This window comes from Chenopodium album, chromosome 26, assembly GCF_948465745.1.
Source record: "Chenopodium album chromosome 26, dcCheAlbu1.1, whole genome shotgun sequence".
Taxonomy (NCBI): Eukaryota; Viridiplantae; Streptophyta; class Magnoliopsida; order Caryophyllales; family Amaranthaceae; genus Chenopodium; species Chenopodium album.
The window spans coordinates 34,470,126-34,495,202 of NC_137859.1; the positions used below are offsets into that span (position 1 = coordinate 34,470,126).

The 25,077-nt window shown below is 35.1% G+C and overlaps 2 protein-coding genes and 1 pseudogene across 4 annotated transcripts; 1 reads left to right on the top strand and 2 right to left on the bottom strand.

Moving 5' to 3' along the window:
* Positions 1–10,929: 10,929 nt before the first annotated feature.
* Positions 10,930–12,261, top strand: LOC145617391 (splicing factor U2af small subunit B pseudogene; annotated as a pseudogene).
* Positions 12,262–17,053: 4,792 nt separating this feature from the next.
* On the bottom strand, positions 17,054–18,282 carry LOC145617099 (protein PLANT CADMIUM RESISTANCE 2-like). The gene is made up of 4 exons (XM_081671789.1): positions 18,126–18,282; positions 17,816–17,887; positions 17,494–17,706; positions 17,054–17,402 (listed from the first exon to the last, which is right to left on the bottom strand). Exons 1-4 carry the CDS (start codon positions 18,280–18,282, stop codon positions 17,326–17,328), a joined length of 519 nt encoding a protein of 172 aa, XP_081527915.1. The 3' UTR covers positions 17,054–17,325.
* On the bottom strand, positions 18,172–24,302 carry LOC145616358 (IAA-amino acid hydrolase ILR1-like 3). Of its 3 annotated transcripts, none has more exons than XR_014107632.1 (6): positions 23,890–24,302; positions 21,876–22,001; positions 21,456–21,749; positions 21,125–21,250; positions 19,919–20,401; positions 18,172–18,797 (listed from the first exon to the last, which is right to left on the bottom strand). XR_014107632.1 is itself a non-coding variant. In XM_081671069.1 (5 exons), the coding sequence occupies exons 1-5, from the start codon at positions 24,274–24,276 to the stop codon at positions 20,021–20,023; spliced, it is 1,314 nt and encodes a 437-aa protein (XP_081527195.1). In that variant the 5' UTR covers positions 24,277–24,302; the 3' UTR covers positions 19,345–20,020. The 3 variants fall into 3 exon arrangements, 1 of the variants encoding a protein (XP_081527195.1); XR_014107631.1 differs by lacking the exon at positions 18,172–18,797 and adding an exon at positions 19,345–19,655; XM_081671069.1 differs by lacking the exon at positions 18,172–18,797 and having other exon boundaries at positions 19,345–20,401.
* Between the last annotated feature and the right edge of the window lie 775 nt (positions 24,303–25,077).

Consider the following 25,077-nt stretch of genomic DNA (forward strand, 5'->3'; position numbering starts at 1 on the left):
ATATTTCATACTTTTATTATTTCTCGACTAATTTATGATTATACTGAGTACAGTAATACTTCTCAATCAATACTATATAACTATATATATAACTAAAGATCACCGTGCCATGCACGGGATCTAACCTAGTTTGCATTAATACTTTAGTAGTAATGTAGTATGTTGTTGCATTTAAACATGGCTATTAGTCTATTACATTAGCGAATTAGGACGAATTCACATTATATAACACACCATTTTGACAGTTTTTAGTTGTAACTATTTATTGGGTTTTCCTTTTTTTTATATACTTATAAAAAACTTAAAAAGTACACATTGAGATCGTTTCAACAAATATTTACCCTAGGCACCATCGAATCTGTAAGCTTATTATTGTTATTATTATTGAAGAGAACTTTTAATTTATCCAAGCTGACATGACCTAAACTAACTCAATTAGTCGATAATTAGTGTTTAACTCGGGCGATATCCTAGAATGCGGATCGATACTTTTAATGTTATTATTGTATTATATTTGGCCAATTGACCAATTTGGTACAAAAAATTTACACCCTTGTGACACATTGGTACCAGCGACAAATTGTGAAAATAGTATAGTGCACCCGGCTCGAAAAGAGCATTATGCATATTTTAAAGAACATGAGCGAAAATTTGAACATACTAGTGTTTGCAAAAGAACATACTTGTGTTTAATAAAAGAACATGTTTGTGTTTGACAAAAAAAATGACATTACAAAGACCATAATGTCTTTATCTTTACAAAAAGAGCATGATAATACATGAAAGAACATGTTCTTTTTCATACTCAGGTGGTTGGATGTGTTTGAAAAAGAAACCTATAGTTGACAAAAAAAACATGTTTGTGTTAGACAAAAAATATGGCATTACAAAGAACATAAAATCTTTACAAAATGAACATAATAATACATTAAAGAACATGTTCTTTTTCATGGTTATTCAGGTGGTTGAATTTAACATTTTTTTTCTATGTACATACATTTAAATACATATTGTATAATGTAAAAAACATATAGTTCAAACTCGGAACATAATGATCATATACAAAGAACATATTATGCTCGCATTCTTTATAAATGTCTTTATAATGTTCTTTTTTTTTCCCCCATATTCTTTTAAATATACCTAATATTTTATTCTGGGTGCACTAACCACGCATTAGACAAATTGATATAAAAGTTAGCAAATGACAACATTTGCCCCTTTTTTTATTTGTTCCCGGAGGAAACACGTATCTTATAATTAATTGCTTTTTATTATTATTATTATTATTATTATTATTATTATTATTATTGTTGTTTTTTCAACATTTATAATATATTCTTATGATTATTGACAAATAATAGCAAGAAAATTTGTTAGAGCAAATAGAATTTTCAAAAAGTCGAATTAAAAGAGGAGAGAGAAATTTAGGGGATTAGAAAAGAGAGAAAGAAGAATGGAGGGAAAACGTGAAAAAAAAATTGGGAGGGGGGTGATTTTTAAGTCACGTGAGAGTCATGTGACTAGTGAACACCAGAGTAAAAAAGTCAATCACCGAATTATGACGTTAAGGTCCCTCCAGACAACAAAACAAACTTATAAGGTCCTTTTAGACCACTTTGAACATATAAGGTCCTTCTAGACAAAATAGTGAACATATAAGTCTCTTCCAGACAAATTTTCCTAATATATAATATATTATTTTCTCCGTTTTAAAATATTTTACATTTTCCATTTCAAAAATCGTTCTTTTTTTAACAAGCATGATATCTAATATATAATTTAGGAGTTAATTTGGCAACTCTTCACCACAATCCTTTAAAACCCCAACTCTTAATTCTCATGCATTTTTTTTTTTTTTTTTTTTTTTTTTTTTTTTTTTTGGTATTCAAACAACTTCCACCATAAAAAAAACCTCCAAATAACTTCCACTATTATTTTTCCTAATAACACTCAGCTACCCTAAAAACTACCTATTTTATTACTTCGTATATACTATACAATATCAACTTCACGTATTTGAAATATAATAATTTTGTTATTAGTTTTTTTTATATATCCCGTGCATTTTGCACGGGTACACTCTAGTAACTCTAATTAGGGAGAATATAAAATAATTTTATTAGGTATATTATTTCCATAACCGAAATTCTAAGCAATGAATATCGTGTAGCTGGCTAGTCAACACAAATGCGAATGAGGTTGTACACTTGTATGCATTAAATATTAAATATATATTTAAAAATTTTAGGTGCGAGAAGGGCTAATATATGTAACTAAATTCAGGGACATAATTAGCAATTAAAAAACTTTTATTAATTTGAGTAAATATTAAGGAGTAGTTTATAAAATTCATTATCACCTTCCATTCTAAGCTATGGCATTATAGAAGTGTGGGCGAGTAAGTTCTTGTCAAGTTTATGTTATTTTGAAAATAAGTCACAAATGATAAAAAGCTCTGAACAATACTCATGTTTTCTCCATTCGTAACTCCGAAAATCATTGTTTCTTTGGGATAGTTTGGCCAATATGCATGTGACCATGTCATTTGCAAGAAACTAATTATTGTATTACTTAGAAATATTTAAGAACATATTTTTTTTTTTTTTTTATTTGGTTTGAAGACAAGAACATATCTTTTTATTATTACCTATAATACATGCATTTGCATGATTGCATCATAAGGTTTTGAGGTGCATTTCTAGTTTGAGTGTTCCGTTAATAGTCCAACCGCAATGCAAATAGAATATCTGATCGATCATTGGAGCACTTTTATTTGCATGTTTTAGGGATGTGGCTAGAGTCTGGTGGGATCATTTTCTTAATTAATTAATTAGATGAACCAATGAAAAAAAAACATATACAACTTCCTAATTAATTGTAGAAGTGCAGTGGTTTGATTTTGTCACACTAATATAAATGCTATTCATATGATTTTGCTACAAGTGGCAACACTGGGTAACAAATTTTGGTCAAACTAAGGGCCTGTTCTCATTGACTGAACTCAGCTGAACTGAACTGAACTCAGCTGAATTGAACTGAACTGAACTGAACTGAAATGAATATTTTATAAGAGAAGGAAATTAGGAGCTGAACTGAACTGAATTGAGCTGAACTGAACTGAACTGAACTGAACTAAACTCAGCTGAACTGAACTGAACTGAACTGAATTTCAACGTAAGAGAACAGGCCCTAAAGCTTTATATATACCCAATTTTAATAAGTCACGAGTGATAGGTCTGAACAAGACCCATATTTTGTCCATTCGTAATTCCAAAAATTAATGGTACTTTAGGTTGAAAGCTTGGCAAGTATGTAATATGTAGCCTTGTCATTTGAAAGAAACTACATTACACGGGATATAAAAAAATATAATTCATAATTATAACATTTTGTATTATTTATAAATAAAAAATATCATATTATATGTATGTAACGCATTTGTATTATTGGGTCATGATGTGCATCTTAAATAAGAATGACCAATGCTATCCATATTGTAAATAAAAAGAATCCATGTCTGATTGTTGGGACCTTGTTGCATGTTGCGGTCCTGCATAGCCCCTTTGGAGACCGTCTTTTTGTTAGTTTTTGCCAAAATAGCAAAGTTCAAAAATGGTGGAAATGGAGAATGTGGAGAAGTGGAAACAATAAATATATAATAATTGTTTAGGTTGGTCATTGACGGATTAGATTTATACATGCCTGATTCGTTTTTGATTTCTGCCCCTGTGGAGGGAGGCAAGAGAAAATGAGGAGAGCGGGAGCAAACACAAGAGAATGAGGTACCTATATATGAGAAAAAAAAAAAAAAAAAAAAAAAAAAAAAAAAAAAAAAAAACAACAACAACAAAATTTGGCATAGGTGTCGCCAAGACTATATGTGACCCGTAAATACTTTTTTGGTTTAAAATTTTCTTAAACGACTACATAACACATTGTTAACTATCCTGACAAACCAAAATTTACTTAAATTTTCTTTCCAACAATTTATCAATTTATGTGAATGATGTATGTTGATCTTTACTCAATTTTGATTTTTGCATTTTCACATAAAGTACATGTATATTTTTATAAAAAAATGGAATTTCATAGTTATACTGAGTATTAAATTTGTATTTTTAATAATTAATGCTAGTATTTTTTTTAAATGTAGCTGAATTTACCAGTGTCGTCTCAGACATTTTTAGGGCCCGGAGCAAAAACTTAAATAGGGGTCCGACCCTAAACTAAAAAGTGAATTTTATACGTAATTCAGCAATAAAATATTTTACCCCTTATTATTGGATAATTTTTTTAAAAAAATAATTTGACGGGCATCACAAAATTTGAAACTAGAGAGAGAAGAGAGCAATAATATACTCCTTTTATTTCATAATAATCACAACATTGACACACATTTTAATATAGACATTTGACTATATATATTTATTAATCCAAAATTATTTTATATGACAACATATGGATTTTATATATTGGTAAAAAGTATTGTCAAAGTAATATAAGCATATGAATATTGAATAGCGTAAAAGTCAAGCAATATATTACAATTATCACTTAACGGACTTATGGACATAGTAAAAGATTATTAGCATGGTTATGTAAATAATTAGTGATAATAAATAAACCATATATTTCTCATATATATATCTAGAATCTAAAAATTCATTTTATTTTGTAAAAAGAAAATTAAAAAATAAATTTTAAGAGGTCGGGGCCCACAAATAGGGGGGCCCTTAGCCGTCGCTCAAGGTGCTCCCCCTAATAAATGGCCCTGGAATTTACCATAACAGTTAACAAAATATTTCATACTCTTTGAATAAGGATTGAGAAGGTTGAACCCCCCGATGTGCCACACTAAATGCCCATTTACCACTGCAGCAAGCATTGACATTAGTTTTACCGAGAAGTTTAAAATATTATGCCAAATTACTAGGGGTAGCACCAGTGGTGGATCCAAGATTTTTGAGCCTATGAGTTGCCCTAAATTATTGATTCAACGCCACCGATGCCTACTTCACTACCTAGGAGCCTCCCTAACATAATAAGATGAATCCTACTTAACAACGTTTTCCTATTCGCCTAATGATAGGCCCCTGCCCATGGGTGACGGGGGAGACCCCTGCCCTAAATTAAGTCAAAATTCATCAAATCTTCCGCTCGATCAGCCATCACTTCTTAAGTAAACACCAATTGGGGAAAGTTATAAACCCTACTCTTAACTCCCTAATGGTACCCAAAATTCAATCAAAAATCTCAATTAATTTCAACAACATAGCATGTCAAATCTCCTACCAATTCTGGTGAAAATTAAAATTCAATACAAACCTTTTATTTTTTTTTCCATCGATCAAGAATGACACAAAAAGATCAAATTTAGACCAATTAAGAAAACCCCAAATAGATAAAGACACATCTAAACAGCAAAAGAAAAAAAATCCCACTAAATTGAGTTTCAAAACAACAAAACTCAATAAAAAATTTTGACAACTAATTATAATTTCCACTGAAGAAAAATTTTTGACAACCAATTGAGTTTCAAACAACACTATAAAGAGAGAGAAGGGAGGAGAGAGAATCAGAGAAAGAGAAAAGGAGGAGAGAGATAAAGAGAGGAGGAGAGGAGAAAAAATAAAAAAAAAGTAGGAGAGAGAAAAGGAGCGTTTTCCTTTCTTTTTTTCTTTCTATTTATTTTAAATAAAACCTTTTTTTTCCTCACTAGTGAGTCACGTGACTCAGAAGGCACCCATGTAGGTTCGCCACTCATCAGTTTTAGAATATTATACCAAATTAGTAGGGGTGCTACCCCTAGTTATTACATAGATCCGCTAGTGATCACACATAAAACTCTTCTTAAAATATAATTTTGTGAAATATAAATGTTAATAGAAAAAGAATAAGGGTCTGTTTTGATTTACTAAACTGAGCTGAATTGAATTGAAGTGAATAATTTATGAGAGGAGGATATTAGGAACTGAACTGAACTAAACTAAACTAAACTGAACCGAACTAAACAGAACTTAAGTTGAAGAGAACATGCCCTAAAAATGTGATTAAAAGAGTAAAATGGTGTGTGTGAAATTAGTAATGTGGTAGGTGCATTACTGGTTAATGAGGTGAGCAAGATAGCAATATTACAACTAAATAAAAGTACGGCTTATTTTGAATTTTATTTCTTCTGTTAAATTTCATAGCTTAAATGCTATAATTTTAGTAATTTATAATCAAATTTCATACCTTCTAAGTTTTGAATGCTATAATATTTTTTAGGGTTTTTCTATTTAATAACCTTCTTAATTTCAATTTTTTACGTTGTGCCTAGGGATGTCAATGGGGCGGGGCCTGGGGCAGATGTTGGCCTTTCCATCCCCATCCCCACCTAATATTTTCATCCCCATCCCCGCGGCAGGTCCAATTTTCATCCCCATCCCCGCCCCACCGGGTACAACTCCAAAACCATCCCCGCCCCACCCCCCACTTGGATATCCATCCCCACCAAAGACCCGCCTAATCCCCACCAAAGACCCGCCTAATCCCCACCCAAGATCCACCTAATCTCCGTATCTCAAATACACAATCGTACATAATTAATACGAATTATAAAATAAAACATTCTGCACACATTTTTGTGTTATAATATAAGTGTCGTACAAAGTATTATAATTAATATTGTATTTTACGTAATTATTTTATAAATAGTATAAAAGTATGTAATTTTGCTTTAAAAGATATATAAATATGGGTATGAGGTGGGGATAGGGTAGGTACAAAGTGGGGCGGGTGGGGTGGGTACAACTTAAAATCCACCCCCGCCCCATCACCCATGGCGGGTATGGTTTTTATCCCCATCCCCGCCCCACCACCCGCCAAACCGAGACCCATCCCCACCCCACTGGGGCGGGTCTCCTACTTGACCCGCCCTACTGACATCCCTAGTTGTGCCCCTCTATATAACACTTTCCACATTGTAACCCTAAAATACATTCATTATCCATACGGTAACCTTGTGGTTAACATATTCTGTTAGTGGGACCCACTATTCACTAATTAAATTTTTTTTATCGATTTACGTGTTGAAAAATATTCTGTTGTTAAATATTTTGGAAACACTTATTAAAACACAAAGGGAGTATATATATTAATTATTAACAGTGGTAGCTTTTCAATTACTACGTAAATTTAATGTTATTTTGCAAATTTAGGGTTACGAATTAGTGCAAAACTACAAAAGTTAATTTACATAGGAAAATGACATAAGCATAAGAAAATCACATAAACCCAAAAATATTTCGTATGAGTACATTAATTAAAAAAACAAGGGTTTTTCTAAGTTATGCCCCTAAACTTCTTCGGTTTCTAAGTTGTGCCCATTCTTTTTCAAACGGCTAAGCTGTGCCCTCAACCTCACTTTTTTAAATTAGCAATAACCTTTGACGTTAATATCAATTAACGGACGTTAGGGTTCGTTAATTGTCGATGCTAGTTACTTATTAAAAACATTAAAAAAAAATTTAAAAATAAAAATATAAAAAAAAAAAATTCCCCTACCACCAAACCCTAATCCCTCCCCTAAACTCGTCGAAAAACTGTCTGACACTCCACCTTAACCAACTAAATTGGCCGGTACTGTATCTCCCATATCACCTTAACCACCTAAATCACCCATCACGAGGGAGGGTCGTTTCGAGGTGGGGGAAAAGAGATTGTTGACTATTTTGTGGTGGTTGGTGGTCGGTTTTCTAGCCTGGTCGGTTTTCGGGCTGGGTTCCAACATGTGGTTGTGTTCGTGGAGTATTAAGGAAGGAAGGAGGGTGAGGGGGAAAGGGCAAGGGCTCGCCGACGGGAGGAATTGTCTAGGCAAGGGTGGGCATCCGGTTGTCGGCGGCGACGACGTGTTGATGGGCTGGGTTGTGGTGGTGGGAGGAGGGGTGGTTGGTGGTTTTTTTCTAATTAATTCTTAATTAAGTTTAATTATTTAATTTTTTATAAATTTTTAAAGCGTTAGACTAATTAGAACAGGATACATGTTAAATTAATAATGCCACTTAACATTCGTTAACGAATTTGACTGTCAAAGGATACGTAATAGTTGATAAAAATATCGTTAGATGGAAGATGAAAATTTTAAGGTACAGGTGTTGGTACCGTGCATGGTACAGACAAAAAACGCGAAAGAACATGTAGTATTTTTTAAAGAACACACAATTATTTTGTAAAGAACATATACTGTATTGTAAAGAACATTTAATTTTATGTTTTTTTTTATATATATATAAAGAACATCTGCAATATTAATAAAGAACATGCTATATTATGTAATGAACATTTTTATATATACCCATCATAATTTAAAGACAAAGTTCAAAGAACATTTTGCAACAAGCAACGAACATTATATCACAAATAAAAGTACATTATACTGACAATCAAAGAGCATGGACATATATTTTTTTTTTTCACTCTTTTTTGGTGCAAATATGTTCTTTTTTTCTCTAGGTATATGTTCATTACAATTTAATAGTATGTACATTACAACAAAAATGGCTTTACCTAAAGTCAATATATACAAATAATATAATGTACTCCGTACTTACTTTGTATTTTCCTCTTCAACATTGCTTTCTTTTTCAATTTCTAGTAAAATTGATGGGTCCACAATAGCTTCTTCAACATTTGCAACTTTTTCACTTTTTTTTTCCATTCTTCTTATATATTTTAATGGGTTGATTGTCTTCAATATCTCCATTTTCAACTTGTTTATCACTGTAGCACAAACAAATGTACCCAAAATCACAAAAAATATCAAACGAATTGCAAAAAAAATCGAAAATCAAACAACAATAAAAGTAACAAAGTGAAACAAACAATTTTCCGTATGAATTGCAAAAAAAACCCGATCAAATTCCAAATTAAACTCTAAGGCATTGCGAAAATTATACTTACTTACAGTTTTTGTCCGCCATATTCAAGAATTTTGGATTTAGATGTACAAATTTCTTCAAAAATTGCTTAGGGTTTTGAAGTTTGAAGTTTTTTTGGGATTTTTTTAAACTTTTTGAGAGAAAAAAAAACTAGAGAGAAAAAAACATTTCTAGAGAGAGAAACTATTATTTTGTCAAACTTGAAAGTGTTATACTGTAAAAAAAATGGTGTACTTTTTTACTTTTTACCTCCTTCTTTTTCGCGTTCTTTATAAATTAGAGCTATGTTCTTTAAACACCCATTTTCTTTTGTTTCATAGTATATATTCTTTATAAACTAGAGCTATGTTCTTGAAAGGCATCAGCACAGCAGTTGGTAATGGGGGGAGTACTATGTTCTGGCAGCATAGTTGGGCTTGTGACAAGCCTCTCATTGATCTTGCTGTTCATGAACCGTCAGAAGCTATGATGAACTGCAAGGTTTGTGATATGTGGGATACAAATAGGGGGTGGAAGTATGAGAATTTTGCAGATTATCTCCCTGAAGAGGCTTTGAAAATGATTCAAGCTCATACTCTAATTGAAGATGAAGATGTTGTAGATCAGATTTTTTGGAATGGCTCACCCTCGGGAGGCTTCACCATGAAGTCAGCTATGAGTATAATTAGAGAAGAGGTGGTCGAAGAACTTGAGAAAGACAATACTTGGAAAGTAATCTGGAGACTCCAAGCACCGCAAAGAATTAGATTCTTCTTTTGGTTGGTTTATCATGATAGACTAATGACTAATGCTACTCGTTTTTTAAGGCACCTAACCCATGATCCTCGCTGCTTAATGTGTGGATATGTGGAAGAGAACATTGACCATATATTGCGTGGTTGTCCAGCAGATAAGGTGGTATGGGGGGCGTTAGGAATAAGTACAACAGGTGCAAATTTTCAAGCTCCCTTTAAGGAATGGATTGCTAAAAATCTGAGTGAGATTCCAGAAGGTACTGATGATGAGTGGCCCTTTATTTTTGCGGTGGCATGTTGGTGGTTATGGAAGTGGAGGAATGAAAGAAGCTTTGCGAGAGATATTGACATACCTTTAGACCAAGCTACTTTTATTTTGGCTCGAGTAGGGGACATTCGAAGAGCTTATAATAGAAAAGGTATGCTAGGGGGTGTGAAGCATAAAAGAGAGGAAACTCTGGTTATGTGGATGAGGCCCCCTGTTGATTGGGTTTGTCTTAATACAGACGGAGCATCGAAAGGTAATCCGGGGATGGCTGGTGCAGGAGGAGTGATTCGAGACCATACGGGGAAGGTGTGTGCTTTATTTGCTGCGAGGTGTGTAGCTGTACAGTTACTAGAGCTGAATTACTTGCGGTAGTAAGGGGTCTTGCCTTGGCTTGGAATGAAGGTCACAGAAAGGTATGTTTGAAGATTGACTCGGAGGTGGTGGTGTGCATTTTGTTGGAGGTTCCCTCCAACTCTCCTTATATTCATATCATCCGTAAGTGTAAAGCCTTAATCGAGAGAGACGATTGGGAAGTCACTATCGGACATTGCTACAGGGAAGCTAATAGAGTAGCGGATTGGCTAGCTAACTATGGGGTTCATTTGGAGCAAGATTTGGTTATTTTTGAGGCGATCCCGAAGGATCTTCGTACCGTTTTATTGGAGGACTTGCGTGGGATGGCCATTCCTAGAATGGTGTCGAGGAAGGAATAGTTTCTTTTTCTTTGTTAAGTAGTGTAGTTTCTGTTTTGTTTTTCTTTTGTTGCTTTCTTTTGGTTTCGTTTTTTTTTTTTTAGTCTAGCTTTCTCTATGTTTCTTGGGGCTTGCCCCTTGTCTTCACCAAATAAAAAAAATAGTATATGTTCTTTCCGCCTTTGATGTCGTTTTGGAAAGTCGGTATGGTATTTCGTACCGGCGCCTGCAGGGACCAAGCATTAGATGGAAGACATATCTTATAATTTTGAAAAAGCATCTTAGAAATTCAACAACTGGGGGCATAGGCCCATTAAAAACATTTCACAGCATTTGCACATTGGATTGGCGGATTGCATATTGCAGTCGAGCTTCAAACAAGCCACACCAACGCCTGTTCAATATTCCACCTTCTTCCTCCGCACCCTCCTCCTCTTTCTTCCCCCTTCGGAAATTAGGGTTTCTACTTTCCCCTCTTTTCTCTTCAATTTCATCTAACCCTAATTTCCGCAGAAAAACACAAATCAATCTCTAGAATCAAGAGCTCGAAGAATTAACCTCCGACAACAATGGCGGAACACTTGGCATCCATTTTCGGTACAGAGAAAGACCGTGTGAACTGCCCTTTCTACTTCAAGATCGGCGCATGCCGCCATGGAGATCGCTGCTCTCGACTCCATAATCGCCCCACTATCTCTCCTACTCTCCTCCTCTCCAACATGTACCATCGCCCCGACATGATTACTCCAGGCGTCGACGCTCAAGGTCAGCCGATTTCTGCCGAAACTCTGCAATCTCATTTTGAGGATTTTTTTGAGGATATATTTGAGGAATTGAGCAAATTCGGCGAAATTGAAACCCTAAATGTGTGTGATAATCTTGCTGATCATATGATTGGGAATGTTTATGTGCAATTTCGTGAGGAGGATCAAGCGGCGGCTGCGTTGGGAGCTCTTCAAGGGAGGTTTTACTCAGGGAGGCCGATTATTGCTGATTTTTCGCCGGTGACGGATTTTCGTGAGGCGACTTGCCGGCAATTTGAGGAGGAGAGCTGTAATAGAGGTGGTTATTGTAATTTTATGCATGTTAAGATGATTGGGAGGGAGCTGAGGAGGAAGTTGTTTGGGAAGTTTCATAATTCGAGGCGTCGAAGGAGCCGGAGCAGGAGCAGGAGTGGGAGCCCGAGGCCGGTTAGGAGGGAGAAGGAAAGGGATAGGGAGAGGGACAGGGACAGGGAATTCGAGCCACGGGGTCGCGATAGGAGGAGTGAGGATGGAGGAGGGAGAGGTGGGAGGAGGAGGAGTAGGAGCCCTCCACGGGCAAGAGAAGGTAGTGAGGAGAGGAGAGCTAGGATTGAGCAATGGAATCGGGAGCGCGAAGGGAAGATATGATTTTTGGTTTAATTTGCTCTTTTGCTTGATTGATTATGATTTAAGTTAAATTTGGAAGAATTTAGTGTAGTTATTCTAGGAATTAATTTCAGGCTTTGAAGTATGATCATGTTATTCTCCTGTGATTTTTAAATTTGTGGGTTATTGTTTTACAAAATTAGATTGAGGAATGAGTAAAATGCTAAAATCAATTTGTTCTTTGTTAAATTTTATGTTAAATCAATGCAGTAACGTTTCCAATTATTTATACTTGCTTATTTATCTTCTTATGTTTTGTGATGTTGCAATTGTTATCCTTTTTTTTTTGTATTATTGTTATGGCATGCATAAGTATTTAATAGATTGATTTATACCAGCAATAAATTTTGTTAAAAGCTTTCCTATGTCAACATGAATGAACATCTTAGAATGAGGTTTGGGTCTAGCTATAAGCCTATATACTTAGGAGTCGTTTCGTTGGACCTTTTGGAATGGATTAGAATGGAGTTAAAATCCATTCCATCCATTTTATTGTTTGGTTAGGCTTTTTAGGTATGGAACCTCATACTAAGAGGATTCTAACTCACCCCATCCCCCTAGAATCCCATACCCACATATTTCCCCCGAGATTCACATTCCATTCCTTTAATGATTTGTAGAAACCATTCCAACATATAAACCAAACAACTTTAAACTAGTATGGGAGTTAGAATCTATACCTCCCTAGTATGAGATTCCATACAAATCTATTCTAGTTTAATGAACCAAACGACCCCTTAGATGAATTAGATCCTCGTCAGGCACAGATAGGTATTCGTCTTAGTCTCAGAATTTTTTAATTTAAGATGCATTTGATCCAAAATAAGATTTCATGTGTCCATACCATGTTAGTAATTAAGATAAGGTACTCGTCTAAGTCTCATGATTTTCTATTTTAAGAAAAATGTCCATGCATTTGATTCAAAATAAGATTCCAAGTTCCATATCATGTTAGAACATTAAGACAAGGAAATTCTCAATGCTGCATCCTGTTCTTGCTATCCTGATTAATTATATTTGTAAAGAGAAATAATAAATTAGGAACTTGGGGTGAAATGAAGAGTCCAAGTAACATAGGTGGTAGTGAGCAATGGAAGGAACTATTATTGCGGAAACTTGAAGGCCATAATTCTTTTTTTCAGAATGTTCTTTAGGTTTTATATACCTATATTTCATCTATTATTTTTATTTATTCATTTTGACAAAATGATACCTATAATGTTGTAATGTGAATTTAGCTTTATCTCTCGATGCATGCAGATGCACTGATGTTCAATTGTTTATACTGATTGCTTTTGGTGTGAGGTGTTATCCTTGGGTTACCTTATTCCTGTTTGGTATACATTTCCTTCTTTGTTTGCAAATTTATTTAGCTCTAAGGTAATCAGATACGTGTAAGCACTTGACTAGTTAGAGGCTATCATGTTGGTGATATAACAGTAAGTGAAGCAAGAGGATTCTGAAGGATGTGTAAGGTAGGCTCTCTTGCAATATAATTAGTTTTTTATTCTAGTTGCCAAGATAACTTTAAATCAGCAGTTACATGTGCATTTGTTACTGCATTATTTGCATGAGCTAGTTTTTCTGAGGTAATTTTATGTATATAATGAACTAATAATGCAACATAATGTGGTGTGGTAACCGATTGATTTGGAAGGATTTTATCTATGAATTATGGTCATTTTTTGTTTTTTCATTTTACTTGTTCTGCTATTGAATATTGAAATAGTGGCTTTGTACAATGATAATGGATGTTGTGATTTAACTATTGATACAAGTCCTTGAACATGTGAATCGTTATTGTAATTTTGTAGGCTTTGCATTAAAGCAATAATTCTTTGTCATATTAAATATTCTTTGCAGGGTGGGTTTTGTCTTTCAGTGTTTGATAATGTTCAATCGGTATGAGGTTGTTTTGCTTTTGTCATCTATCAACTAAATCATTTTCTACTTGGGGTTCTTTGCATGGAACACAAGTTTTCCTTCTCGTTGATGTTACTGATCTTTCCCTTGTTGCTGAACTATTTTTTTAATTGGGGTTCTTGGCATGGAATGCAATATCCCTTCTTTTCAGTGCATTTATTGCAATTGATTTTGAGAGGATAGTTGATTTTTAGTTTTACTGAGTTTTCCTTCGTGCTGAAATATTATATACTTGGGGTTCTTGGCATGGAGCACAATATTTTTCTTTTCGGTGCATTAATATTACATTTAATTTTGAGAGCATAATGGATTTTTTATTTTACTGAAGCTTACACATTTAAAAAGCAGAGGCAGTAGTATTGGTATAATGGTGTTAAGGCGAGGCTTAAATGGTGTCAATCTGCATTATTGATTGGGTAAACTACTTTTTTTTGTCTTACCTCTATTTCATCCTTTTATGGGTTTTGTTGTGATATTCTTTGGTATCTATCCTTTTCATGTAAGTTTCATTAATACCACTCAACTTTTGGCGAGTGATGATACTTGATGGGATAATGGCTCAATCTCTATGGAAAAACTCTTCTTGGGTTGTTCCCTGCAAAATGAAACTTTTGTTGAAGATTGTGAACCTGCCATACCATTTGGCCATGCTTCATCAATAATTGTTTCCGAAATGCTTTTTATAATGAGTACCCTTTCTGCTATAGAAGTTCCTAACAAAGGGAAACGTCCTATCTAAGTCATTATGTCCTTAAGCACAGCTATCCAAATTAGATCTGGGACAAATTTCATCCATTGCTTTTATTTGATTTATGTCATCTCATCTCATCCTACCAAAAGCATAAGCTCATAGCTCTTCCTAAGTTCATGCATTTTATTTATTTGATATGGAATAAGGTCTACCTGTTTCAGTTGTTTCTATTACCACAACTCATCTTTCATCTGATCAGTGGAGGCGTGCATAGGATTGTTCAAGTATGACATCTTTCATATGATCTATACAATGACAAATTTATCTAATTCTGCCAACAGCAATGCATAAGCCTTGTGTTTCAGCTTTGATGCCCTTTTCCTTTCAAATGCTGGCTGCATTCCGCACACCCATTTCTTTCTGCTGAATAGCTTCTCAACACTTGAAAAGTCCTGGTAACTTTCTGTTAAAAATCTTCTTTTTAGTGTTAGGAAAACACAGACGTGGCAAAGTTTCAGATTCTTACCCATACAAATCACAGGTAGGATGGACTTGAATCTGCCATTTCAAGAGTTCATCTTAAGTTTCTAACTGACCTTGTAAAGAAGCCAATCTATGAAGTGAGATATAGGGCTTGCTGAGCAGATCACTTACTAGTTACTACTTACTAGAATGTACTACTTGGATCTTATACATCTTCCTGATGAATGATACTTCTTATTTTCAGTTATTGGATACATATTAGGAGTGTAAACCTTAAAAGACATACCTTTTCATGGATATGTTACCTATGGAATCTTCAAACTCTTAACCTAGGAATACGCAGCTAATCTGGGCTTCTATTTATGGAAGCTCTTATCTGAACTGCACACTTTAACCAGGGAATACATACACTGACTTGCTAACATTACACAGGAGCCAATCAGTTTTTAATTTTATTTTTTCCTTGGCAATCAGTTATTTCATTGTTATTTGCATGTATATATATTGAAGGCTTCCTAAAGTTTTAGGATAGCCAAATTTAGGAGCATTTGCCTTGAAAATAGAGTGATTGAAAGCCAAAGTTTTCCTTGTCTGGGGTGGTGTGCTTATGCAAGCTTATTATAGAGATATGGGATCCTGCTAACTTCTTGTAACTCAGTTAGGTATTGTATTTAATCTTTGGCAAACAAAAATTGCAGTGGTCAGGACTTGTTACGCACCCACACAGCCAGCCAGCCACCCACCCACCCACGAATAAAAGCCAAAGGCTATTACAGGTTTTTTGTTTTGTTTTGTTTTGTTTTGTTTTACATGCTGTTTACCAAGAAGCAACTTGTTAAGCTGTTTTTGGGTTTTTATTTAGGTTCTGAATGTTTATTCATCCACTTCCCGGTTCTGAGGTTTGCCTTTTTTCTGTTTCTTGGTAACTTTTCTTTTTTTTTTTTTTTTCTCTGCTGTCCATCAACTATCCCATCTTTTGGAGCACCAGGAGGTTGTGAATTTAATGTTATAGACACCCTTACCTAATGTTGATGCTCCTTTTACTGCTTTTGGTACATCTAGCTCCCGAAACAGGGAAAATTGCTAGTGTAATAAATAGCTTCCCTTTCCTTGTGAGCTGATTTTAACAACATATTTCATGTCTTAGATCTGTTTTCTTTCATGTATTAGATCTGTATTGGCTGTTGGTGACAGTTAAATAAACTTTTATCAGCATTCTGCCAAGCACTGCCATGAGTTTATTAAGAAGTTCTCTTTTGATTTCGACATTCAGGCAGTCACCATTCCTCGTACTTGTATTTCTTGGTTGAGATCTTTGATAACTTGGAATTATATGATTTCTCTTCTGGTATCTATTTTCTTCCCAAATAACTTACTGGATAGCTGAGAAGCAATTGATTTAGAGTGGAGTTCTCTGTTTGGCAATGCATCAGCAAGTGAAGCTAACCGGGGGTATTTGACAGATTCGTCAAAGCATATTTCCTCCTGATGCATTGTAGTTTAGCATCTGCTCCTAGTTTTTTTTGGTCTAAAGCTTGTTTACCTGCCTAATGCAAATTTTAATTGATGAAGTCATGTAAGATGACTGTAACATGTTATTCCCTGATTCTATGTTCTTTAAATATAGGTAAAATCACTATATTGATATGTAAAAGTAGGGATTTGCCCCAATTATATACAATAAGCTTTTCACATTTGTTTTTTTCTAAATTTGAAAAGGGCCAAAAAGTGAGATGTAAATTTTTGATAAATAATTTAAGGAAATGTGATGGTGAAAGCTGAATCTAGTAAGCCATAATTGTCTAATCGGATTCTTAATGTGGCCTATAGGGAGCCACAATTCCTCTTCTTCCTCTATAATTTGGTAAATTAAACAGATACTTGATACAAAAATACCGCCTGCTGTATTGCAGGCTTTGCAGCTGCATTTGCTCCATCTTGACTCTATCGAGCACCACTATTGGCATGGTTGAACCACCGCCCTTTGCCACTCTATCCATCGTCTACTTATATTGATTCAAAGAATGCTCCATCTCCCTGTTTCTGTCTGATCAACTTATCGGCTATCGTAATTATCTTGGGTATTGATTTCTGTAGACACGGTAGCTTTTATGTAAAGGTTCTGGAGTTTTGGTTCTCGTTTGCATCGTGACAGTTTGGCTGGTGTTGGTGAAGTTGATTTCTGTTTAGCACATTGTACTCTATTATCTCCTCATGCTTTCGTGTGGAGGTGGAGTTGTAATTGCTGCTTGATTTTGTCTGTCAATATTGGCTTGCCATCCTAGATACATACAGCAAAGGGCCTAAGGATCCATAAATAAACTCCATATAAAGAAGATTGCATATTTAAGGGTGATGTTGATGGTTATTACCTAAACCCAAGTCGAAGCCTCGCAACTGAAGCTCACGGTATTCCTGGGAAAGAGCACATATCTCACAGAACGAATGAATACAACAATCATCTAAATTGCTACCCTTCAAATTGAACTGAAGCCTCATCCTTCGACGATAGATAGCGGAGTAGAAGCATGCACATCCCAAAACTATAGCCAGCACTGCGTATACTGTTCCATTGACAGCACAAGCTGTATGCATCCAGGAAAAAAAAAAAGGAAAATTAAGAATTTTCTTGAAGTTCATAATTTACATGATTAAAAATAGGACTATTCTTCTTTTTTCTGGAAGATATCTTACATGATGTCCCTTTATCAACAATGTCTGTAATCTGCCCAAATGTGATGCATGGGCAAAAGAATGTGATACAACCTGCCAAAATATATACAATCAACTCCAATTTCTGTATAAAATTCAAGAATTTGATACAAGGGCACATTATGATTCATGTTGAACTTAAATCTTTTCAGGTGTATATGGTGACAAATTGCTAATCTTTATTGAGTTTGATTGTGGTTATTTGGACGAAAAACTTGGTTCTTTTGAGACATTCATTTCGGAACAAAGGATATCAAGCACTTTATTAATCGTTGTCACGAGTAGAACTTACAATTTGTGATATCCGAGTGGCATGCACAAAGTCCGGTAGACCATTCAGCTGTTGTCGTAGCGTTTGTGGGAGTTTGGTTTGGGGGTGGTGGGTAGCTCAAAGGAACATTCCCTGGAGATGGAGTTGATTGTGCTGATGATGAGGATCTCTGCCGCATTTGTTTACCCGAACGTGGAGATTCTTGTGGTGTTTGTGTACTTGAGTGAGGAGATTCTTGTGGTGTTTGTGTACTTAATCGCGATGATCCTTGTGGAATGTTTGTTGAAAATGACAAATGTGCATGTAAAATTCGGGAGGGAGACAATGATGGTGATGTTCCGTGTGAAATTTTCGAGGGAGACAATGGTGGTGATACTTGTGACGTTTGTATGGGTCTCGGCGTCATTGGTATTTCTGGAGGTGAGCCTGGAGGCTGCATTGTGTTACTTGCATTAAACGAAATTTCCGAGGGAGACGATGGTGGTGATGCTCGTGACATTTGTATGGGTCTCGGCGTCATTGGTACTTCTGGTGGTGAGCCTGGAGGCTGCATTGTGTTACTTGCATTAAGTGAGATTTTCCAGGGAGATGATGGTGGTGATGCTTGTGACGTTTGTATGGGTCTCGGCGTCATTGGCTCTTGTGGTGGCGAGTCTGGAGGCTGCATTTTGTTGCACTAAGGTATTGATGCAGCTACGATACAAATCAAAATCGGAAAGAGTGATATGATTATACACCAAAATTTAGGAGGCAAATTAATCCAACTACAATTTTTAGCAACAAGAAAGAAGGGCTGTCAATAAAGTTTCAAAGGCCCTCATTTACAAACCGAGTGGTTTGAAATTTATGCATTTTCCACAATTCAAGTATTTAGGTGTTTTGATAGCCATTTATTATTATCGGATTTTATGGAGCTAAATGTTGACAAGAAAAATTACGCTAATAGAGCCGCCTTAAGTCTAATTTCAGTCTTTAATCCTGACGTTATACTGATTTTCTAGTCATTAATTAGTCTACTTAATTTCTTGTATGATTTCTTGTATGCAAAGAGGAGTCAAATTATATTTATAGCCATGCAAATCATTTTAGCATTAAAATAAAATATTCGATATGTTCTAATACGCATGTCAAAAACCTTAAACAACAAGTGTATAAAATTTAAGGTACTCAATCAATAAAATACTTATAATTAGATACAATACAAGTAGACATACATAACTTTATAATTAGATATGCACAGCACACAAGTAACGTCGTGACCATACCAAATAACATTCAATTCGCCCATTTGTATGACCCGAGCATTTATCTTGTATTTTTGAGTATATATAGGTCTCTGTTTGACATAGGCTTAAAAAAAGTGCTCATAATATTTATTCAAAAAGAAACGCAAATTATGCCTACAAATATTAACACTCAAACAAATTTGCCTGAATCTTGATTTCTTTGATTGTCCACTTGTGATGAATCTCACCTATATCAGGCTCCTTTGACAATGTTAACCAAACTATAATAGCAAGTGGAAGGTCAAGGGAGCGAGGCAACTGAAGACTGTAAACAGGCCAACAATTAGTATAGTATCAAGATTCAAGAGAGGAAAAGAGGAGAAATAGTGGGTGACACATTTATCAAATGATCAATTGAACTACTAAACCTATCACTAACATGCAATGATAGGCCATCCCTCAGTCTGGAATTAGTTGTCCTGTTGATAAAGTGGTTTGAGCTAGTATTGTGACAGCAAAATTTGGACGGGGGTAGTAAGAACATACGATACAAATGGATAGGATACTAAACAAACCGAGCCAAGTTACCTGAATTCAATTAGCCACCAATTTTCATGTCATGGAGTTATCAGAACATATCCTGTCCACTGAACGTCTTATAGCAAATAAAAGCCATCTTCACGAAGCTCCTTATTGACTCTGCATTGCTGCATTGTCATTCAAGTAGGACATTGCGACAGCAGCATGAAGTGCAGCTCCAATCGGGAGAACATCCTCATCTACGAAAAAGCGTGGTGAGTGTAGTGGCTTGTCTGAATTCAATGTTTTGTTCACTATCCCAATGTTGAAAAATGCAGCTGGAATTTTCTGTGTATAGAAGCCAAAATCCTCTGCTGCCATGAGAAATGGGGAAATAAGCACATTTGATTCCCCGAGCAACATTGTTCCTATGCCCTTCACATGGTCATACATCATTTTGTCATTGATGGTTGGAGGATAATGCCTTGCTGTTTCTTCCATAAAATCAACAGTAGCAGTGCACCGATGCACAGCTGCTTGCAGCACTATGACCTGTAAATAGAGAAATGTTCATTAGCAATTTAGCATATTGTCATCTTATCATGCCAGTCAAGCAAATCGTATATCTGACGGAGTCTATACATCAACTTAGTAATAGCACCATGGAGGATGCAAGAATAAGGACCATAAGTGAGAAAATGTTACCAAAAAAAAAAAACCCTCGTGCAAACAGTTCAACTTAAAAGTAAGAACTACAGGAAAGTCTTAACCTCAACTACTTTAGCCAATCTTGAAGTCATAGACGTTCATCACTTGATGAGATTCAAATATCAATAATCAGTATCATGTGCAGAAGAAACATACATAGGCCCATCTGTTGAACAAAATTCCATTTCTCTATGTGAATTTTTGTACACATTATTGCTAAATACGACAATTAGTAAATTGATCCTAGTGAAACAAGGAAAAAATTCTGAAGTACTGTAACAATTATCCTAAGATGAACCTTTTCATAATGTATGGTGCATATCTTGAATACGTGTTAAACACTAAGGCCATTGAAATTTGCATAGTAATAAGTGAATAAAAGGGCTTTAATAAGGCAATCTAATTTTAAATCAGAAACCGCATTTGCAGTAATCAGAAACATTTTTTTTTAAAAAAAAAAAAAAAAAAAAAAACCCTTAGAGGATAAGATGAACTATGTAGGCAAGAAACATCAATAATTTTCTGAAAGTTGTGGAAAGATTTGTGTTCAAGTATAGCTTGACTTACCTCTTTAATCCTTCTTTGAAGACTGGACAACCCCTCTGCAGTTGTACTCCTAAAAGTTCCCCCAAACTTTACAGTCTCAGGGATATCTCCCTGTTCACTGCCTTCAACCATGGTCACTGTTACCACCTATGTCAGTTTAAAGGTCACACATGATTAATGGGCACTGATTCTGATTATTATCAGTGTTCGAAAAGTAGACAAATAGGACAGAATTGAGCACAATTGTAACACTAAAATTAGATGCTCTAATTGGCTCAGCTCTTCAATAACAAATAGATCATGAGTATGTGTCAATAATATGTGTAAAGCACACTAGGAACGCGGAACCTACTCTGCCATCAAGAGGGTCTGTCTCCCGAGAAATAAGTTGTTGCAGCGACAATATTGTGGTGGATGCTGCGAAAATTGGATCTCTCATTTCACCTTTTCCCTGAATTATTGCAACAAATCTGCCTGAACCAGCAAGCACAGGGCCAGGTCTAGATCCAATTGTTCCTATAGGAGCGTAAGGCGAAACATGTAGTCCAAATATTGCTTGCACATTGTCAATAGCACCCTCTTTTATCATAGAGTATGCACCAGTACGACCTTCTTCTGCTGGTTGGAAAATTAGCTTAATAGTTCCCTACAAATTAATACAGTTTAAACATCAACATTTTATTTCTAATTTTTTTGGTCAGCATCAACAATTGATCACAAGAAATTATAAGGATATAAACTATATATATTTTCATGCTTGAGATAAAAAGACCTTTAAGGCTTTCCTCTTCTGTTGCAGCAACTTCGCAGCTCCCAAAAGCATCGTGACATGCACATCATGCCCACAAGCATGCATTTTACCATTGATCTTGCTCTTGTTTTCCCATTCTACCAATTCCTAATACATGAAAAGGCAAAGATATCAGAACATCTGATTCCATATTACAACCCTTATGCGCAAAAGGTCATTGGACAAAATCCATAAAAATCGATTAATTTAAACCACCTCTAAAATGCCCTTTATTATTATAATAAGTAAGAAAAGAACTGAATAACATATGGGATTTCAAGTAGAGACATTTTCTACGGAGGGCCTCTCCAAAGCATAGGGAAGACAGCAAGAGACCAGTAGTTTTACTCCCTTAAACATAGCTTGTCTACAACAATATATATTTGATAGGAAAATTTGCGAGGAAGGTCCTTTTAAGTGGTCGACCTTGTGAGAAAGGCCCTTTTATAAAAAAGGTGGCACAAAAGGTCCTTATATCATGTTTGGGTTGTGAGGAGGGTCCTTTGACCATTTTCCGGCGTTGACTTTTTTATTTTCCGGCCAAAAAAAGTCACATCTAAGTTCTCTTTTTTCTCCCTCCTCTTTTCCCTTGTTTTCCCCTTTTTTTCACTATTAAACCCTAATTTCTGAAAACAATTAACACCAAAACTTCAATTGTAATCCCGTAAATAAAAATTGAAGGCTATTCAAAGTAATTCAAGGCTAATCCTCCCCACAATGAGAGAAAATAGGGAACAAAAGGGAGCTCAATAAGTCACGTGCTTTACACGTGGCTTTTTTTGGGTGGAAAATAGAAAAGTCAACGCCGGAAAATGGTCAAAGGACCCTCTTCACAACCCAAACATGATATAAGGACCTTTTGTGCCACCTTTTTTATAAAAGGGCCTTTCTCACAAGGTTGACCACTTAAAATGACCTTTCTCGCAAATTTTCCTATTTGATAACCAAATCAAAACTCCATTTCAAACGTCTCCTCTAAGCTGCTGTACCAATTTATATGGACTAACAGTCAGGAATTCCACACAGCATTGTTGCAGTAGATCCATAAAACTATACAAGCAGCTACAAGCCTACAACACTGCACCACTCTCCTCCTAAGCCAACCCTTCATCTTTGGGAACCACTTACTATATCTGCAAGGACTACAACACTGCACCACTCTCCTCCTAAGCCAACCCTTCATCTTTGGGAACCACTTACTATATCTGCAAGGACTACAACACTGCACCACTCTCCTCCTAAGCCAACCCTTCACCTTCGTGAACCACTTACTATATCTACAAGGACTACAATACTGCACCACTCTCTTCATAAACCAACCCATCACCTTCGGAAATCACTTACTATCTCCGCGAGGACTACAACACTGCACCACTCTCTTCCTAAACCAACCCTTCGCCTTTGGGAACCACTTACTATATCGGCAAGGACTACAACACTGTGCCACTCTTTTACTAAATCAACCCTTCATAAAACCAATATAATACCGTTAAATTCGATCTTTAACTAGGCAAATTTGCTTCAAAGGCTAACTAATTGTCCTGAGTGACACATTATACCACCAGTCACTGCCTTTAAACAAACATAGTATATCCAGTTCAACCAAAAAACTATCCATTTTGGCAGCAATATTCCAGGAATTTAAGCAATGACAGCTCAACAGTGATAAACTAGTTTAGAAACAAAGTTCAAAAGACAGGCTAATTCAATATTTTTATGCTTTAAAGATATATTGAAAGAAAACAAACATCACATTGTCTTTATGTATTACTTGTATTATAAACTCCATCATCCACTAACCTTTTTTTTTACACACTTTAAATTTTTTGCCCAAGAGTGTGAGAATTAATTCAAGACAACATAATAATACACAAAAACAAAGAAATTGCAAGCTTTAATAAACAAGACAATATGATTTTATTTTTATTTAACTTTCTAAATTAATTAAACAAGAATTAATTTTTTTTGAGAAATATGCCAAAACCAGAAAAGGGACCTGAATAGCGAGGGCATCCATGTCAGCCCTGAGAGCAAACCAAGGTTGAGACCCGGACCCGATTGACCCGACAACACCAGTCTTAGCAACTGGCCACGTGTACTCAATTCCCAGCGAGTCAAGCTCTGATCTAATGAGTTGACTCGTGTTGTACTCTTCAAATGCAAGTTCTGGGTATTCATGGATTCTTCTCCTCACTTTCTTCAACCAATTGAAGAACTCGGGATTTCTGGCCGTTTCCAGTAATTCTTGAGCGAGTGAACTCGGGTTGAATTCTGAGTCTGCCCCAGAAACCCTGATGATTTTGACCCATTTAGATTGAGAACATATATACAGGATTAATATGGTAAACACCCAATTATTGTAAATTGAATTGTGAGGACCCATTTTTGTTCATATGGTGAAACAGAGAGAGTTAAAGATGGTTGGAATTTAATTTGGAGACACTAATTTAATTTTGTTTATAAAAAAGCTAAATGGAGTAAAATTTTGAGGGAGCCCCAATTAATCTCCGAGATCAACATTCCAAATTAATCTCCTCTCACAACTTTATGCATTTGTTTTCGTGCCACTTTACTATTTCACTTTTATTTTTTAAAAAATAAATGTAAAACAATTTATTGTGAGAGGAGATTAACTTTTCATGTCAATCTCAGAGATTAACTTGAATTCTCTCGTAAAATTTTGGACACAAATGGGTAAAATTGTTGACACGTTAAGGTTTCTATCCTTTTTACACCAACAATAATTTAATTTTGTCACATCTCTTAATTTTTTTGGCAAAATTGTAAAAACAATAAAAATAAAAATAATAATAATAAAAATAAAATTAAATAAAATAAAACCTTGTATTTGAGTTAATTTATGAACTAATACCTTACTTTATTTTATTTTTATTATCAACTAATACCTTGAATTAAATTTTGTTTTAAAAATGACACCTTAATGATAGATTTCGGCAAAAAAAAAGTCAAGTTTCCATTCACTTTCATCTTTCCATCGATTTTAATACTCTCTGGCAAAAAATGAAGCTTGTGAGAGTCATTTAAGAGCAAATAGGAAAATTTTCATCAAAAAATGTACACAAAGGAAATTCATTTCATTTATATCTTAATTCTACATCTCCTCATTCAAATATTTAATGGAGTGCATCACACACGCACAAAGATAGAGGGAGATTGAAAATCA

Excerpts from the sequence above, each read along its gene's own strand:
- LOC145617099 (XM_081671789.1), bottom strand. The coding sequence starts at position 18,282 with ATGCGGCAGAGATCCTCATCATCAGCACAATCAACTCCATCTCCAGGG. Across the intron at positions 17,888-18,125 it reads CCACTCGGATATCACAAATT|GTTGTATCACATTCTTTTGC; the intron begins GTAAGTTCTACT and ends ATATTTTGGCAG. Across the intron at positions 17,707-17,815 it reads TGTTGATAAAGGGACATCAT|CTTGTGCTGTCAATGGAACA; the intron begins GTAAGATATCTT and ends GGATGCATACAG.
- LOC145616358 (XM_081671069.1), bottom strand. The coding sequence starts at position 24,276 with ATGGGTCCTCACAATTCAATTTACAATAATTGGGTGTTTACCATATTA. Across the intron at positions 22,002-23,889 it reads TGGATGCCCTCGCTATTCAG|GAATTGGTAGAATGGGAAAA; the intron begins GTCCCTTTTCTG and ends TTCATGTATTAG. Across the intron at positions 21,251-21,455 it reads CAGACCCTCTTGATGGCAGA|GTGGTAACAGTGACCATGGT; the intron begins GTAGGTTCCGCG and ends AAACTGACATAG.